This window comes from Nuphar pumila, chromosome 2 (genome assembly GCF_984573655.1).
Source record: "Nuphar pumila chromosome 2, dmNupPumi1.hap1.1, whole genome shotgun sequence".
NCBI classification, from domain to species: Eukaryota; Viridiplantae; Streptophyta; class Magnoliopsida; order Nymphaeales; family Nymphaeaceae; genus Nuphar; species Nuphar pumila.
The window spans coordinates 70,676,085-70,695,743 of NC_143250.1; the positions used below are offsets into that span (position 1 = coordinate 70,676,085).

A 19,659-nucleotide genomic window follows, 5' to 3' on the forward strand; every position below is an offset into this window, starting at 1 on the left:
GGTGGCGAGGGACGCAGTCGACACGCTGAGGGTGGCCAGCAGGAGCTCCACCGCGTCCTCTTTCTCTCCCTCGCGCGAAGGAGGTTTCAGAGGAGCGGTCGTTCCGGTAACGGGGGTTCATCTCGCCGGAATCTGAATCGTCTGGTTTCTGGTATCAACACAGTCGGAGAGACAGATACAAAGAGAGAGACAGACTGGAGATATGTAGGAGAAGGACTTCCGGTAGGCAAATTTTGTAAGACTACAAATTTTGTAAGACTACAAATTTTGTAAGACTACAAATTTTGTAAATCTGTCTCCGTTTAAATATAATTTAAACATTACAAAACACTCTTGTAAATCGTTGTACTGCTTCATCTACGAAAACTAAATCGTATCGAGAAATAGTTTTGTGTTGTATGCGCTTAACCAATGCTAGTCATGCTGCTCTTCAGTAATTAAAAATACTGTACAGCGAAAAATATTTTGTTGCTGTTCCAAAATCGTTGTATAGCTCACATTACGTGAATGAAAAGCACGAAAATAGATTTCTGCAATTTGTGGTCTACAAAGGCACGTAATGTTCGCTTTGAACAAATGACGAAGTATTTATCGATAAGAAATGTTTGTTCCTAGAAATCACTGTATTGCTGAACTTACGAGAATGAAATCATAATATATATGCCCCATCGTGAACGAATGTAGTGCATGGCTATATGAGAGTGACTCGGTACAATCCAATGTCGAGGTGTAAATCCGTAATATACACCTAAGGCAATTTGTTGGGACGCGTGTGGACGAAGTTGTGGATTTATATAAGACCAAAAAATATTTCTACAATCAAACCCACACGCTACGTGCTACCATGATTTGAACTACCAGGTCCAATCACATTGATTAGTTTTGAGAATAGTTCTCTGACATGCCATTGTTCAATTTCATTAATGCGGAGGGTATTTTATTTGAGATTTGGTTTTTGTTTATTAAAACTATCGTATTTATTTGAAAACTGACGGAGGGTGATAGGAATTTTCATTAATATTTGAATGACACATCACACAGGTTAATGATGTGTTCCACTTTGCTTCGCGAATAAGGAACCGACAAACCGACAATTCCTGCAAAAATGACTTATTCTTGAATCGAGTGTATAGGCGGCTTCGACGCAGTTGTGGTATCCGTGTAGACTTTTTCATATGTATGCAATATCATAATTAAAGGAAAAGTTGTTTAAAATTAAAAAAAAATTCAAATTCTTACACAAGATTTCATGGTAGTAGTAGTGAAGCGCACGTTAGACCACCATTTCTCAACAACAAACCTATCTTATCGCTGTGTACTATTTGTAATTACGCAAGCGACATTAATGGCTCTTGTTCACCGCATTCATCTCGAATCTCTTCTGCGATTTTCATTATGTGTGTGTGTCAGCAATAAGGCGATGTTTAAACATCAAACATTTCATAACGATGTTGACTATTATCACTTCGAACATTAGAAGGCCTCGTTCATTGCATACATCGCAATCTAATTCTGCGACTGTCAATCATGCGGGTTGGGCACCATTGGTCATTGCCTTTTAGATCCTCGTGGCAGCTCGGTTAGTTTCTCCTCCGCAATTAGAAAGGACGTCAATTTTTTGCAGAGTTCTTCGCGGAATCCAGGTATATCAACCTGTAAAAACAAATTGTAATGTGAAACCAATAGACACACATTTAATCCCCAATAACAGAGATCTAGAAATGACATACAACGTCGAAACAGGGTTCTGCACCGTTGTATATCACTTCAATGTACTTCATTACAAATACGCCGCAATCAACGCCATTATTTTGTAAAGGAGCATGGTATGCCGTGCGATAGATCCACTCACTAATGTCGACTCCCAAAATGGCTTTAACGAAACCGATCTGATAATAATGCGGCCGAAAGTAAATTCATGACTCCAGTACACGATACGATACTCATATAGATGGAATCTTACGAGATGGAAAATGTCAAGCCGTAAACCACTGTCAACTTCCAATGAATTGTAACACCATAGTTGTTTTTCGTGTAAATCCATCACGTATAAGACCCAATGCTTTTCAGAATGCTAGAGTGTAAGAATCAATATCTGCAAATGCATCGTAAAAATGTTGTTAGCACTGTTATGCTGTAACCTTGCACTCTAGGTTTGTTTACTTACTTTTTCATTTGACAAAAGGTCTCTGCAATGATTACCGTTAACCCAATAAGGTAGGTCGTCTTTAAATCCACTGGAGTATGGCAAACAACGTAAGATAGTCTGCAAACCGAAACCTTGTTAACAACAATGTTAACATACGAATCAACATGACTAAATCAATAACCAAAAACAACATAAAATACAGCTGATATACCATGAAATACGGGCTCACGATGCTTATAGTCTTGTTTGGCGCGTTGCTTTTAATATAACTGACGAAATCGGATATAGTCTGTTTGCAACAAATATGGTGTTGTTAATGTACGTACACATGGCTTACGTATATAGACAACTCCTACTAGTTTCATACGAACAAAATTACAGATCATGTTGCATTGTGCGAATTCATTGTGCATTCTTTTGATGTCTTGCAGGAATGATTGACTAAGTTCTCGCCCAACTTCATCGGTGGATGTTCTACTGAAATGAACAAGGACATTGCAATGAACGGTATTGAAATTACATTATAGAGTACACAACACAAATCGCAAATAGGACATGAAAGAGATGGATTTTGATGAAAATGGAGACGATGTGTAGACAATATACGCATGATTCGCCATTATTGGTCGTGTAGCTGTCTTCGTTTGCCTCACCGACCATAATTTTCTATGTAGCTGGTTACATGTTCGAGGGAGGAACTCCAGGTTTATAAAGGAACCGTCGGTTTGACTATTGTTGGTTCACGAAGTAGAAGATAATCACATCATCCAGTACTTGTGCGACTATTTATGAGTCAAAAGATCTACTGCTCAACCACCGTGATCAATGAATAACGTACGATAAATCAAAAAATTTACGATACATCCTTTGCTGTCAGTACGAAACACATATGTGTATTACGATTTGTAAACAACAAACGTTCCGTTCCTTACTAGGACAACCTATTGAGGACCTATTTCCCTTTCTTCGTAGAGTACTGTGGAACATGCTAGGCGTGTAAGTAGTACATCGATTGGATGAGGTGGTCTTATGACCTCGATTAATACAGACGAAGAAGAAGAGGAAGGAGAAGAGGAATAATTGCCATAGTCTACTGGATTTCAAGAAGGCCTACCTTACTGGGATAACGATAATAATTACGGAGACCTTTTGTCTAGTGAAAAATTAAGTAAACAATCCTCGAATGCAAGTTTACTGCAAAACAGTCGTAACACCATTGGTGGATCGATTTGCATATATTGATTCTTACACTCTAGCAATCTTAAAAGCATTGGGTCTTATAAGTGATGGATTACAATGAAAAACAATTATGGTGTTACAATGCAGAGCTGTTTGTGACTGGTTTCCCTCCTTATTCAATTCTGCAGCAGAATTCCAAGCGCGCCGCCTGATGATGTTGAGGTTGTCCTTCGTATTCGTTGGACAACGATTTGTAGTAGTGATCATCAGTTGAATGACGATTTAATTGTCTAGAAGTGTAAGCTTCGATTTATGGCTATCTCTTGGAGCTGCGTAAGTCGACTTCGTATTCACTGCATAGCTTGTTGTGATTATCGCGGAAAACGCTGTGTGCTGTCAGCTGGACAACGATTTGTCTTCGTCGCTGGATAGTTTGTGCTGTGAGCCGGACAATGATTTATGAGCATCGCTGGATTGCGATTTGTGGCTTCTGCAGGAAGTCGATTCATGACATCACTGAATGGCGATTTGTGGTTATCGTTGAATAGCAATTTGTGGCATCACAGCTTAGTGATTTGCGGGTATTGTTGGAATGTCAATCGAAGCGGGCTGAGAAAGGTTGTTCAAGTAAGTTTTATTGGGCCATTGATCAAGGTTGTGATTCATTTTATGATCTGAGTAAGCTTTCACCTGCGTTTTTCAGGTATGTGGTTGCACAATGTTGGACTTGTGTAATGATAATAAAAAGAAATCATTTTATGATCTGAGTTTTTTTGGTTGATTTAAACAAGTTCTTTATTTATTGAATTGCGATTTACATCCAATAAATAGAATGTGTCCCAACATAGCTGCCAATCTACTTCCAAGATAGTGTCATGTTTACAAGTTATGAGTGCCCTTCTTTATTTATCATCATTTGCGCTTTAATCATTGTGTAAATCGGAATACTTATAAGCGTAAACCTCCTCCCAACATTGAAATAGAAAATATAAGACACATACTACAAGTTTCACAAGAAATACAAACCTCCTCCCAACATTGATTACATGCGAAAAGACTTCTAAAGCGCAAATTATGATAAATAAAATAATAATCTATTTTACAAGATGTTTATACTTTAAGGCGATTTATCATATAGACCCAGCGATTTTTCTTGTCGATAAGGGCTTAAATGATTATTAGTTGCGAGGGGCGAGCATGCACCATAAAAAAATTGTCAAGAAGAACAAGTATAAAGAAAAAAGGCACTCATAGCTTGTGAACATGACACTATCTTGGAAGTAGATTGACAGCTATGTTGGGACACATTCTATTTATTGGATGTAAATCGCAATTCAATAAATAAAGAAATTGTTTAAATCAACCAAAAAACTCAGATCATAAAATGATTTCTTTTTATTATCATTACACAAGTCCAACATTGTGCAACCACATACCTGAAAAACGCAGGTGAAAGCTTACTCAAATCATAAAATGAATCGCAACCTTGATCAGTGGCCTAAAAAAGCTTACTGAAACAACCCTTCTCACCCCGCTTGGATTGACATTTCAACAATACCCGCAAATCACTATGCTGCGATGCCACAAATCGCTATTCAACGATAACCACAAATCGCCATTCAGTGATGTCATGAATCGACTTCCTGCAGAAGCCACAAATCTCTATCTATCGATTTAAGCAAATCCAACCACGGATCGCAAGTCGTCACTGACAAATCACTATAAACTCTTAACAAATCTGACAATGTGAAAATCGGGTCATGCAAAGAGGCACGACAACTAAATTAATAGCCCACACAAGATTCCTGTGTCCCATACCTATCTGTCGAATACATCATAGCCTGTCATGAAATAGAAAATATAAGACACTAAATTAAGTTTCACAAGAAATGCAAACCTCCTCCCAACATTGATTACATACCAAAAGACTTATAAAATTGAAGCTATCGTTGCCGGAAATCTGGTCGGGAGGAATGAAGGTTTCAACGTTTGGTGTTACTTCTATAGGGTATTGTTGCATGTTGGACATTACACAAGTTAGATATTGACAAGCTTCACGTAATGAAAAGCAATATAATGTCTTACATACCTGTTTATTCGAAGGGCTTTATTGTTTTTTATTACAGATTAGTTGTTTCTTAGTCTTTTTCTTGCCAACCAATTCTAGTGCACCCTTTGCCCTTCGACGACTGCGATCAGAGGCAGGTTTTCTTTTCATACCCTTCGCTTCATAAATATGTCCATCATAATCAACAACGTTCACTACTGACTTGTTGAAGATAATGTTTACGCTTCGGCACAACTTCTTAGGAGTGTCAAGCGAAACATGATTTTCACCTACGCTGTTCGATCCAATTATCTTTGACTGGTATTCATTCGTTGCAACGAACTTAAGGTGAATTAACTCAAAGTTTTCAAGTAACTCCATTGAAGCTTTTCTCATGCATACATAGCCTTCTTCACTTCTCGATGCCAAATCAGCAACATGCATAAATGACCTACACAGTTGTTGATAACGGGAGGCTATGTGACACTTCTCGTCAACACCAGATTTACTCACATTGTCCAAAACAATGGTTTCAATCTTTGCACGTCTCTTCCATCTTCGTATTACGCAAGACTCAGGTATTTCTTGTATCTTCTCTTGATTGAGTGCCTTTAATGCATGACAACATAAAATACCTTTGAATTCATACATTTTGCACGAACATTCAACTCTTCTATTGTCAACATTGTACGTGACATGTGCTTCTCGCCTTTCGTGATGCTTTTCGCCCTGTCATAAAATATGGTATTTGTTCATATTCTTGGTTTGCACGAGTCCTTCTATTTTGCAATTCATGACATGTAACACCTCTTTCTTGATCCATTCAAATACAGTTAGTGTATACAGAGCTGCAGGTTGCATCAATATTTTCATGCCAAAAGTTAGAGGTCGTGTATTGAAGCATTTCACGTCTTGTTCAAGCTCATTCTGTCTTAGACCGTCTACAAATAATTCATATTGTTCCATAAAACGAAACATTGTTAAACATGAATACAGGGTTTTCTTCAGCGTGGCATGCATAGATTCAGCTCTTTGTGTGCTTATCATACCAGAACAAAAGTATTGTCTTCCATATGCCAATGCCCACTTCTCTTTTTCTACATATAAATTTTGTAACCACAGACAATCTTCAAGGTCGTATGTCTGAATCATTTCCTCCCAATCAGACATAAAGGTGATCTCGTCTACGCTCTCAAGCACACACCTAGTAAACTTTTTGTCAAACCCTGTCTTCTGATTAAATATGTGTCCTATGTTCTTTGCTGCATTTTGAAAGATATGCCACAAACATAGGTGATGATGTGTATCTAGCCACACATGAAGCACTGCAGCCGCAATTGCGTGATCACCATCTGTAAGTACAGCTTCAGGTTGCTTTCCGTTCATTGCCTGTGTAAATACTCTGAACAACCACTCAAAGTTTTCCTTGGTCTGGTCATACAAAAATGCCCCGCCTAATATACAACTATGTGCGTGATGGTTCACTCTGACAAACTGCGCAAATGACCATTGTTCAGTATTAATCTTTACTGTAGTATCAAATACAAGCACATCATTGAAGCATTCATAATCTACTCTTGACTTTGAATCTGCCCAAAACATATTCACAGCATATCCATCTTCATCCACTTGCATTGCATTAAAGAAACCATGTTCATTGCTTGATTTATTCTGTAAGTAATCAACCAAAGAACATATTTCTTCGTTCTTCATGTTATCTGTCCTCTTCCTTCTCAAGTGGTTTCTTAGATCCAAAGGTGTGAATGACACATTATCGCGACCACCATCTATGTGGGTAAACAAATTGTATGTCTTCCTTGGTGCAATGCCAGCGTTATCGGCTATTTCAGCCATTGCAGCATGCGCTACAATTACTTTACGATATGACCTTAGCATAGGAGTCATAAATGATGCAGATAAATCATGATTATTATCACTGATTAAAGTACGAACTACTAATTTTCCATTCGGATGTCTTCTCAAAACCATTCTCGCTTGACATCCACATCTTGATTCTGGCATGCTCCTTGTTGAATTTCCCATTGATTTCTTCCAACCTTGCTTGGAACAAACATATGTCTTTCTAACCAAGACACCCTGTGTATTTTTTGACCAATAAAACCTTCTCACACTGAAGCCAACTTTTAAGGCATAATCATTGTAAAATTTATATGCAGCTTCCTCATTATTAAACTACATTCCTTCTATAGGAACAAATTCAAGTGTAATTCCATGTACATTCCCAGTTCCTACACTTTTATTATGTGTACTGACATCAAAATCTACCTCATTATTGAATTGCATTTCTTCTACTGGAACATTCAAGTCTAGTGTACTTCCATTTACATTCCCGGTGCCTACTCTTTTATTATGTGTACTGTCATGGTAATCTACCTCATTATTGAATTGCATTTCTTCTACTGGAACATTCAAGTCAAGAGTGGGTCTAATGCCTGCACCCTTCTTTTAATGTGGATCATTACCGCAGATGTTCAATTCTTTAGTTGCGTCATTAGTATAGATGTTCAATTCTCGAGATCTTTCAATTGATTAAGCTACATCATCTTTATTACAACCTGATGATAAGCTCAACAATGTTTTAAGCAATATATCAATTGGTTTTTGCAGCAAAATAGCAAACAAATCGATATTAACTAACAAAAATATATCTCACAAAAATCGAGAGTATGTTACTAATACAGGGGTTTGAGATACAATGCATATAATGAGTGAATGTAGGATACCTTATGGGGTAGATGCCCTTCCCAGCATTTGTAAACAAGCATTCTTGTCAACAGGTCCCAGCGTCTTACAAATATCGATAAGTTTCCAACCATCGTAAGAATAAGATCTACCTGCAATAAACAAACAATGCCTTAGTGGCACACAAGACGACATGCCTTCTTCATCGATAGCATGATGAGATGAAAAGCTACTCACGCTGCCTTAATGGCACTGGTTGGAATGTTTGTGCATCATTGCTTTCTTCCATAATGCCTAACAACAACGAAAAAGAAGAGAAGAAAGTGGAATGTTTTGTAAGCAATATATCAATTTGCGTTAGCAAGCGCATACGTTTACTACGATTTAATCAGGATGCATATAACAACGGATACCGATAAGGTTAAGCAAGTCAAAGCAACGATTTAATGAATGACAATATCAAAGCAAGTGTTGTTTGATATTTGCTTATACTGAGCATCGAGTTGTCACTTACTATGCCAATAAAAGATACATGTCGTACATGTGTGTTGATGATAACGCTCTCATTATATCCACGAGGCTGTAAAGCGAGTTCAATAGAAATCGCTGACAGAGCAGCGATATAAATGCGAAAATTGTCCCCGCGTGCGTGTAACAATGTGTTTCTGCACGCACACATTTTTGAAGTCTGTGTACAAATATCTGAGAAATACATATTGCAAAACATATAATATCTTACAAAGCGATATGCATATCGAATAATATATTGAAAATCGATACGGCAGTTCAGCATATTAACATACAACTCGACAATACAAAACTATAATATCTAAAAGGTCGATAAATATATCGCACAATAAATTACAAATCGATACGGAAGAAATTGAGCAAAATAGCAAACAAATCGATATTAACTAACAAAGATATATCTCACAAAAACGAAAGTATGTTACTATTACAGCGGTTTGAGATACAATGCATATAATGAGTGAATATAGGATACCTGATGGGGTAGAGGCCCTTTCTAGCATGTGTAAACAAGCATTCTTGTCAACAGGTCCCAGCGTCTTACAAATATCGATAAGTTTCCAACCATCGTAAGAATAAGATCTACCTGCAATAACCAAACATTGCCTTAATGTCACACAAGACGACATGCCTTCTTCATCGATAGCATGATGAGATGGAAAGCTACTCACGCCCCCTTAATGGCACTGGTTGGAATGTTTGTGCATCATTGCTTTCTTCCATAATGCCTAACGACAACAAAAATGAAGAGAAGACACGAGAATGTTTTGTAACACAAGGTAGGCACGAAAAAGCGACAATGTGTTGTAAAACAGGATAAAAAACAAGGCGAAAACCTCGATTGAAGACGAAGGCAAAGTTTGGGTTGATAATGGGAGCTACTGTTACAACAGATGGCGCATGAGTTTAATGAATAGGGAACGTCTCCACTTTAAATAGTTAACATCAAACTTTCTGGATGGAGAACTTTTTTGTCCTTTTCCCGAACCGTAGTTTCCCAACTTTTGAATGGAGGATATTTTTGTCATTTTCTCGAACCGTCATTTCAGGGCAAGAAAAGCAAGTAAGGGTGATTAAGTCTTTGCAACAACACCAGAGTCCGATGCAAAGTTATGTCATCATACACGGGAATACGAGCCCCATGTGCGTAAATACGTGGCGCTCATTCGACCCCCCAAACACAGACGTGGGATTCAGTGAATCATCGGGGGCGAACATACACCACCCTCCCCAATCTGTGAGACTCTCCAGCTCGCTCACTCTTTTTTGTTGATCTTGTTGGTAGCTAGCTAGTGCTCTCTTTTTATGTCTCCTTTGTTAATGAAGTATTAAAAGTGATACCAACATTGCTTTTTCTCTCAAATAATCTTTCCTCTTCATGCTTATGACTAGTAGAAGGTATAATGCATTCAAATTTTTAACTTTCTAGTAGTCCTATATTGAATAATCAACTGTACACAAGTGTACTGCATATAGACAAAAGCTTCTCTCTAGTCATTCTTGTGATTGGGAACACAAAAAAAGTTAATCTCTAGTTTGGGTTCCAAATTGGAGATATTATCCCTTGCTTAGAGAATTGCACTGCTACAAGACATGGGTGTTGCCCGTGCTCTTCTTTTGGATTTGATCGTCGTCTTCTGTCTTCTGCTAGAGTGCAGCTGTGTTCTAGGAAGAGTCCACTACCACAGTAAGCATAAAGCCTGACACTGGCTTATATGGTTCAATGTCTCAATCACCTGCTTACGCTCTTTCAGAGTCTCCGAATCCTGGCAATGCTGGCAATTCAAGTTCGGGCTCGTGTCATTGATGTTAGATCGCTCGGTGCAGTCGGGGACTGCTCCACCGATGATACGAGCACGTTTAGATCGGCTTGGGAGGCTGCCTGCAAAGTTGAATAGGGTGTTCTTTTTGTTTCCTCTGGTTACACTTTCACAATCACCTCTACTATCTTCACAGGGCCTTGCAGGAATGGATTCACATTTCAAGTGAGTGCCACCAATTGATATGTGGAATACATTAAATAATTTGCTTGATTGCTTATTTTAGTTTCTAGTGAGAAGGTAGATGGAGTATTAATGCCACCAAATGGACCAGACTGCTCGCCTAAAACAGACAGTCCACGCCAATGGCTAGTATTTTACAGAGTAGATGGAATGACTCTTCAAGAGGGAGGAGTAATTGAAGGCAATGGACAGAAGTGGTGGGATCTTCCTTGCAAACCACACAGGGTACCCTTGAATCATCATCACCGTTCAATTTCATTTTCATTTCATCTCCAGCCATGAAGTCAGTGTCATTTATGTTTTCATCTCTGCTTGGTTTCAGGACCCAAATGGAACTACATTGCCTGGACCATGTGACAGCCCGACAGTAAGTACAAGAACATACTCTTGTTTAATATGAAAAACAATAATCTACTGTAGTATCAAATACAAGCACATCATTGAAGCATTCATAATCTACTCTTGACTTTGAATCTGCCCAAAACATATTCACAGCATATCCATCTTCATCCACTTGCATTGCATTAAAGAAACCATGTTCATTGCTTGATTTATTCTGTAAGTAATCAACCAAAGAACATATTTCTTCGTTCTTCATGTTATCTGTCCTCTTCCTTCTCAAGTGGTTTCTTAGATCCAAAGGTGTGAATGACACATTATCGCGACCACCATCTATGTGGGTAAACAAATTGTATGTCTTCCTTGGTGCAATGCCAGCGTTATCGGCTATTTCAGCCATTGCAGCATGCGCTACAATTACTTTACGATATGACCTTAGCTTGTTCAGTATTAATCTTTACTGTAGTATCAAATACAAGCACATCATTGAAGCATTCATAATCTACTCTTGACTTTGAATCTGCCCAAAACATATTCACAGCATATCCATCTTCATCCACTTGCATTGCATTAAAGAAACCATGTTCATTGCTTGATTTATTCTGTAAGTAATCAACCAAAGAACATATTTCTTCGTTCTTCATGTTATCTGTCCTCTTCCTTCTCAAGTGGTTTCTTAGATCCAAAGGTGTGAATGACACATTATCGCGACCACCATCTATGTGGGTAAACAAATTGTATGTCTTCCTTGGTGCAATGCCAGCGTTATCGGCTATTTCAGCCATTGCAGCATGCGCTACAATTACTTTACGATATGACCTTAGCATAGGAGTCATAAATGATGCAGATAAATCATGATTATTATCACTGATTAAAGTACGAACTACTAATTTTCCATTCGGATGTCTTCTCAAAACCATTCTCGCTTGACATCCACATCTTGATTCTGGCATGTTCCTTGTTGAATTTCCCATTGATTTCTTCCAACCTTGCTTGGAACAAACATATGTCTTTCTAACCAAGACACCCTGTGTATTTTTTGACCAATAAAACCTTCTCACACTGAAGCCAACTTTTAAGGCATAATCATTGTAAAATTTATATGCAGCTTCCTCATTATTAAACTACATTCCTTCTATAGGAACAAATTCAAGTGTAATTCCATGTACATTCCCAGTTCCTACACTTTTATTATGTGTACTGACATCAAAATCTACCTCATTATTGAATTGCATTTCTTCTACTGGAACATTCAAGTCTAGTGTACTTCCATTTACATTCCCGGTGCCTACTCTTTTATTATGTGTACTGTCATGGTAATCTACCTCATTATTGAATTGCATTTCTTCTACTGGAACATTCAAGTCAAGAGTGGGTCTAATGCCTGCACCCTTCTTTTAATGTGGATCATTACCGCAGATGTTCAATTCTTTAGTTGCGTCATTAGTATAGATGTTCAATTCTCGAGATCTTTCAATTGATTAAGCTACATCATCTTTATTACAACCTGATGATAAGCTCAACAATGTTTTAAGCAATATATCAATTGGTTTTTGCAGCAAAATAGCAAACAAATCGATATTAACTAACAAAAATATATCTCACAAAAATCGAGAGTATGTTACTAATACAGGGGTTTGAGATACAATGCATATAATGAGTGAATGTAGGATACCTTATGGGGTAGATGCCCTTCCCAGCATTTGTAAACAAGCATTCTTGTCAACAGGTCCCAGCGTCTTACAAATATCGATAAGTTTCCAACCATCGTAAGAATAAGATCTACCTGCAATAAACAAACAATGCCTTAGTGGCACACAAGACGACATGCCTTCTTCATCGATAGCATGATGAGATGAAAAGCTACTCACGCTGCCTTAATGGCACTGGTTGGAATGTTTGTGCATCATTGCTTTCTTCCATAATGCCTAACAACAACGAAAAAGAAGAGAAGAAAGTGGAATGTTTTGTAAGCAATATATCAATTTGCGTTAGCAAGCGCATACGTTTACTACGATTTAATCAGGATGCATATAACAACGGATACCGATAAGGTTAAGCAAGTCAAAGCAACGATTTAATGAATGACAATATCAAAGCAAGTGTTGTTTGATATTTGCTTATACTGAGCATCGAGTTGTCACTTACTATGCCAATAAAAGATACATGTCGTACATGTGTGTTGATGATAACGCTCTCATTATATCCACGAGGCTGTAAAGCGAGTTCAATAGAAATCGCTGACAGAGCAGCGATATAAATGCGAAAATTGTCCCCGCGTGCGTGTAACAATGTGTTTCTGCACGCACACATTTTTGAAGTCTGTGTACAAATATCTGAGAAATACATATTGCAAAACATATAATATCTTACAAAGCGATATGCATATCGAATAATATATTGAAAATCGATACGGCAGTTCAGCATATTAACATACAACTCGACAATACAAAACTATAATATCTAAAAGGTCGATAAATATATCGCACAATAAATTACAAATCGATACGGAAGAAATTGAGCAAAATAGCAAACAAATCGATATTAACTAACAAAGATATATCTCACAAAAACGAAAGTATGTTACTATTACAGCGGTTTGAGATACAATGCATATAATGAGTGAATATAGGATACCTGATGGGGTAGAGGCCCTTTCTAGCATGTGTAAACAAGCATTCTTGTCAACAGGTCCCAGCGTCTTACAAATATCGATAAGTTTCCAACCATCGTAAGAATAAGATCTACCTGCAATAACCAAACATTGCCTTAATGTCACACAAGACGACATGCCTTCTTCATCGATAGCATGATGAGATGGAAAGCTACTCACGCCCCCTTAATGGCACTGGTTGGAATGTTTGTGCATCATTGCTTTCTTCCATAATGCCTAACGACAACAAAAATGAAGAGAAGACACGAGAATGTTTTGTAACACAAGGTAGGCACGAAAAAGCGACAATGTGTTGTAAAACAGGATAAAAAACAAGGCGAAAACCTCGATTGAAGACGAAGGCAAAGTTTGGGTTGATAATGGGAGCTACTGTTACAACAGATGGCGCATGAGTTTAATGAATAGGGAACGTCTCCACTTTAAATAGTTAACATCAAACTTTCTGGATGGAGAACTTTTTTGTCCTTTTCCCGAACCGTAGTTTCCCAACTTTTGAATGGAGGATATTTTTGTCATTTTCTCGAACCGTCATTTCAGGGCAAGAAAAGCAAGTAAGGGTGATTAAGTCTTTGCAACAACACCAGAGTCCGATGCAAAGTTATGTCATCATACACGGGAATACGAGCCCCATGTGCGTAAATACGTGGCGCTCATTCGACCCCCCAAACACAGACGTGGGATTCAGTGAATCATCGGGGGCGAACATACACCACCCTCCCCAATCTGTGAGACTCTCCAGCTCGCTCACTCTTTTTTGTTGATCTTGTTGGTAGCTAGCTAGTGCTCTCTTTTTATGTCTCCTTTGTTAATGAAGTATTAAAAGTGATACCAACATTGCTTTTTCTCTCAAATAATCTTTCCTCTTCATGCTTATGACTAGTAGAAGGTATAATGCATTCAAATTTTTAACTTTCTAGTAGTCCTATATTGAATAATCAACTGTACACAAGTGTACTGCATATAGACAAAAGCTTCTCTCTAGTCATTCTTGTGATTGTCCTGACAAATTGAGAACACAAAAAAAGTTAATCTCTAGTTTGGGTTCCAAATTGGAGATATTATCCCTTGCTTAGAGAATTGCACTGCTACAAGACATGGGTGTTGCCCGTGCTCTTCTTTTGGATTTGATCGTCGTCTTCTGTCTTCTGCTAGAGTGCAGCTGTGTTCTAGGAAGAGTCCACTACCACAGTAAGCATAAAGCCTGACACTGGCTTATATGGTTCAATGTCTCAATCACCTGCTTACGCTCTTTCAGAGTCTCCGAATCCTGGCAATGCTGGCAATTCAAGTTCGGGCTCGTGTCATTGATGTTAGATCGCTCGGTGCAGTCGGGGACTGCTCCACCGATGATACGAGCACGTTTAGATCGGCTTGGGAGGCTGCCTGCAAAGTTGAATAGGGTGTTCTTTTTGTTTCCTCTGGTTACACTTTCACAATCACCTCTACTATCTTCACAGGGCCTTGCAGGAATGGATTCACATTTCAAGTGAGTGCCACCAATTGATATGTGGAATACATTAAATAATTTGCTTGATTGCTTATTTTAGTTTCTAGTGAGAAGGTAGATGGAGTATTAATGCCACCAAATGGACCAGACTGCTCGCCTAAAACAGACAGTCCACGCCAATGGCTAGTATTTTACAGAGTAGATGGAATGACTCTTCAAGAGGGAGGAGTAATTGAAGGCAATGGACAGAAGTGGTGGGATCTTCCTTGCAAACCACACAGGGTACCCTTGAATCATCATCACCGTTCAATTTCATTTTCATTTCATCTCCAGCCATGAAGTCAGTGTCATTTATGTTTTCATCTCTGCTTGGTTTCAGGACCCAAATGGAACTACATTGCCTGGACCATGTGACAGCCCGGCAGTAAGTACAAGAACATACTCTTGTTTAATATGAAAAACAATAATCTACTGTAGTATCAAATACAAGCACATCATTGAAGCATTCATAATCTACTCTTGACTTTGAATCTGCCCAAAACATATTCACAGCATATCCATCTTCATCCACTTGCATTGCATTAAAGAAACCATGTTCATTGCTTGATTTATTCTGTAAGTAATCAACCAAAGAACATATTTCTTCGTTCTTCATGTTATCTGTCCTCTTCCTTCTCAAGTGGTTTCTTAGATCCAAAGGTGTGAATGACACATTATCGCGACCACCATCTATGTGGGTAAACAAATTGTATGTCTTCCTTGGTGCAATGCCAGCGTTATCGGCTATTTCAGCCATTGCAGCATGCGCTACAATTACTTTACGATATGACCTTAGCTTGTTCAGTATTAATCTTTACTGTAGTATCAAATACAAGCACATCATTGAAGCATTCATAATCTACTCTTGACTTTGAATCTGCCCAAAACATATTCACAGCATATCCATCTTCATCCACTTGCATTGCATTAAAGAAACCATGTTCATTGCTTGATTTATTCTGTAAGTAATCAACCAAAGAACATATTTCTTCGTTCTTCATGTTATCTGTCCTCTTCCTTCTCAAGTGGTTTCTTAGATCCAAAGGTGTGAATGACACATTATCGCGACCACCATCTATGTGGGTAAACAAATTGTATGTCTTCCTTGGTGCAATGCCAGCGTTATCGGCTATTTCAGCCATTGCAGCATGCGCTACAATTACTTTACGATATGACCTTAGCATAGGAGTCATAAATGATGCAGATAAATCATGATTATTATCACTGATTAAAGTACGAACTACTAATTTTCCATTCGGATGTCTTCTCAAAACCATTCTCGCTTGACATCCACATCTTGATTCTGGCATGTTCCTTGTTGAATTTCCCATTGATTTCTTCCAACCTTGCTTGGAACAAACATATGTCTTTCTAACCAAGACACCCTGTGTATTTTTTGACCAATAAAACCTTCTCACACTGAAGCCAACTTTTAAGGCATAATCATTGTAAAATTTATATGCAGCTTCCTCATTATTAAACTACATTCCTTCTATAGGAACAAATTCAAGTGTAATTCCATGTACATTCCCAGTTCCTACACTTTTATTATGTGTACTGACATCAAAATCTACCTCATTATTGAATTGCATTTCTTCTACTGGAACATTCAAGTCTAGTGTACTTCCATTTACATTCCCGGTGCCTACTCTTTTATTATGTGTACTGTCATGGTAATCTACCTCATTATTGAATTGCATTTCTTCTACTGGAACATTCAAGTCAAGAGTGGGTCTAATGCCTGCACCCTTCTTTTAATGTGGATCATTACCGCAGATGTTCAATTCTTTAGTTGCGTCATTAGTATAGATGTTCAATTCTCGAGATCTTTCAATTGATTAAGCTACATCATCTTTATTACAACCTGATGATAAGCTCAACAATGTTTTAAGCAATATATCAATTGGTTTTTGCAGCAAAATAGCAAACAAATCGATATTAACTAACAAAAATATATCTCACAAAAATCGAGAGTATGTTACTAATACAGGGGTTTGAGATACAATGCATATAATGAGTGAATGTAGGATACCTTATGGGGTAGATGCCCTTCCCAGCATTTGTAAACAAGCATTCTTGTCAACAGGTCCCAGCGTCTTACAAATATCGATAAGTTTCCAACCATCGTAAGAATAAGATCTACCTGCAATAAACAAACAATGCCTTAGTGGCACACAAGACGACATGCCTTCTTCATCGATAGCATGATGAGATGAAAAGCTACTCACGCTGCCTTAATGGCACTGGTTGGAATGTTTGTGCATCATTGCTTTCTTCCATAATGCCTAACAACAACGAAAAAGAAGAGAAGAAAGTGGAATGTTTTGTAAGCAATATATCAATTTGCGTTAGCAAGCGCATACGTTTACTACGATTTAATCAGGATGCATATAACAACGGATACCGATAAGGTTAAGCAAGTCAAAGCAACGATTTAATGAATGACAATATCAAAGCAAGTGTTGTTTGATATTTGCTTATACTGAGCATCGAGTTGTCACTTACTATGCCAATAAAAGATACATGTCGTACATGTGTGTTGATGATAACGCTCTCATTATATCCACGAGGCTGTAAAGCGAGTTCAATAGAAATCGCTGACAGAGCAGCGATATAAATGCGAAAATTGTCCCCGCGTGCGTGTAACAATGTGTTTCTGCACGCACACATTTTTGAAGTCTGTGTACAAATATCTGAGAAATACATATTGCAAAACATATAATATCTTACAAAGCGATATGCATATCGAATAATATATTGAAAATCGATACGGCAGTTCAGCATATTAACATACAACTCGACAATACAAAACTATAATATCTAAAAGGTCGATAAATATATCGCACAATAAATTACAAATCGATACGGAAGAAATTGAGCAAAATAGCAAACAAATCGATATTAACTAACAAAGATATATCTCACAAAAACGAAAGTATGTTACTATTACAGCGGTTTGAGATACAATGCATATAATGAGTGAATATAGGATACCTGATGGGGTAGAGGCCCTTTCTAGCATGTGTAAACAAGCATTCTTGTCAACAGGTCCCAGCGTCTTACAAATATCGATAAGTTTCCAACCATCGTAAGAATAAGATCTACCTGCAATAACCAAACATTGCCTTAATGTCACACAAGACGACATGCCTTCTTCATCGATAGCATGATGAGATGGAAAGCTACTCACGCCCCCTTAATGGCACTGGTTGGAATGTTTGTGCATCATTGCTTTCTTCCATAATGCCTAACGACAACAAAAATGAAGAGAAGACACGAGAATGTTTTGTAACACAAGGTAGGCACGAAAAAGCGACAATGTGTTGTAAAACAGGATAAAAAACAAGGCGAAAACCTCGATTGAAGACGAAGGCAAAGTTTGGGTTGATAATGGGAGCTACTGTTACAACAGATGGCGCATGAGTTTAATGAATAGGGAACGTCTCCACTTTAAATAGTTAACATCAAACTTTCTGGATGGAGAACTTTTTTGTCCTTTTCCCGAACCGTAGTTTCCCAACTTTTGAATGGAGGATATTTTTGTCATTTTCTCGAACCGTCATTTCAGGGCAAGAAAAGCAAGTAAGGGTGATTAAGTCTTTGCAACAACACCAGAGTCCGATGCAAAGTTATGTCATCATACACGGGAATACGAGCCCCATGTGCGTAAATACGTGGCGCTCATTCGACCCCCCAAACACAGACGTGGGATTCAGTGAATCATCGGGGGCGAACATACACCACCCTCCCCAATCTGTGAGACTCTCCAGCTCGCTCACTCTTTTTTGTTGATCTTGTTGGTAGCTAGCTAGTGCTCTCTTTTTATGTCTCCTTTGTTAATGAAGTATTAAAAGTGATACCAACATTGCTTTTTCTCTCAAATAATCTTTCCTCTTCATGCTTATGACTAGTAGAAGGTATAATGCATTCAAATTTTTAACTTTCTAGTAGTCCTATATTGAATAATCAACTGTACACAAGTGTACTGCATATAGACAAAAGCTTCTCTCTAGTCATTCTTGTGATTGTCCTGACAAATTGAGAACACAAAAAAAGTTAATCTCTAGTTTGGGTTCCAAATTGGAGATATTATCCCTTGCTTAGAGAATTGCACTGCTACAAGACATGGGTGTTGCCCGTGCTCTTCTTTTGGATTTGATCGTCGTCTTCTGTCTTCTGCTAGAGTGCAGCTGTGTTCTAGGAAGAGTCCACTACCACAGTAAGCATAAAGCCTGACACTGGCTTATATGGTTCAATGTCTCAATCACCTGCTTACGCTCTTTCAGAGTCTCCGAATCCTGGCAATGCTGGCAATTCAAGTTCGGGCTCGTGTCATTGATGTTAGATCGCTCGGTGCAGTCGGGGACTGCTCCACCGATGATACGAGCACGTTTAGATCGGCTTGGGAGGCTGCCTGCAAAGTTGAATAGGGTGTTCTTTTTGTTTCCTCTGGTTACACTTTCACAATCACCTCTACTATCTTCACAGGGCCTTGCAGGAATGGATTCACATTTCAAGTGAGTGCCACCAATTGATATGTGGAATACATTA

General features: G+C 38.2%; 1 protein-coding gene across 6 annotated transcripts in view; it reads left to right on the top strand.

Annotated features, from left to right (window-relative positions):
• Positions 1-19,659, top strand: part of LOC149845727 (polygalacturonase At1g48100-like) — a 36,005-nt gene that overhangs the window by 14,742 nt on the left and 1,604 nt on the right. The window contains exons 2-3 of one of the 6 annotated variants that reach the window (XM_089995951.1): positions 9,656-15,351; positions 15,449-19,625. In XM_089995951.1, the coding sequence (XP_089852077.1) occupies positions 19,447-19,625 (179 nt within the window). In that variant the 5' untranslated portion in view covers positions 9,656-15,351; positions 15,449-19,446. Of the gene's footprint in view, positions 1-9,655; positions 19,626-19,659 lie in introns of all 6 variants that reach the window. The other 5 variants (XM_089995952.1, XM_089995953.1, XM_089995949.1 and 2 more) reach the window with 5 other exon arrangements.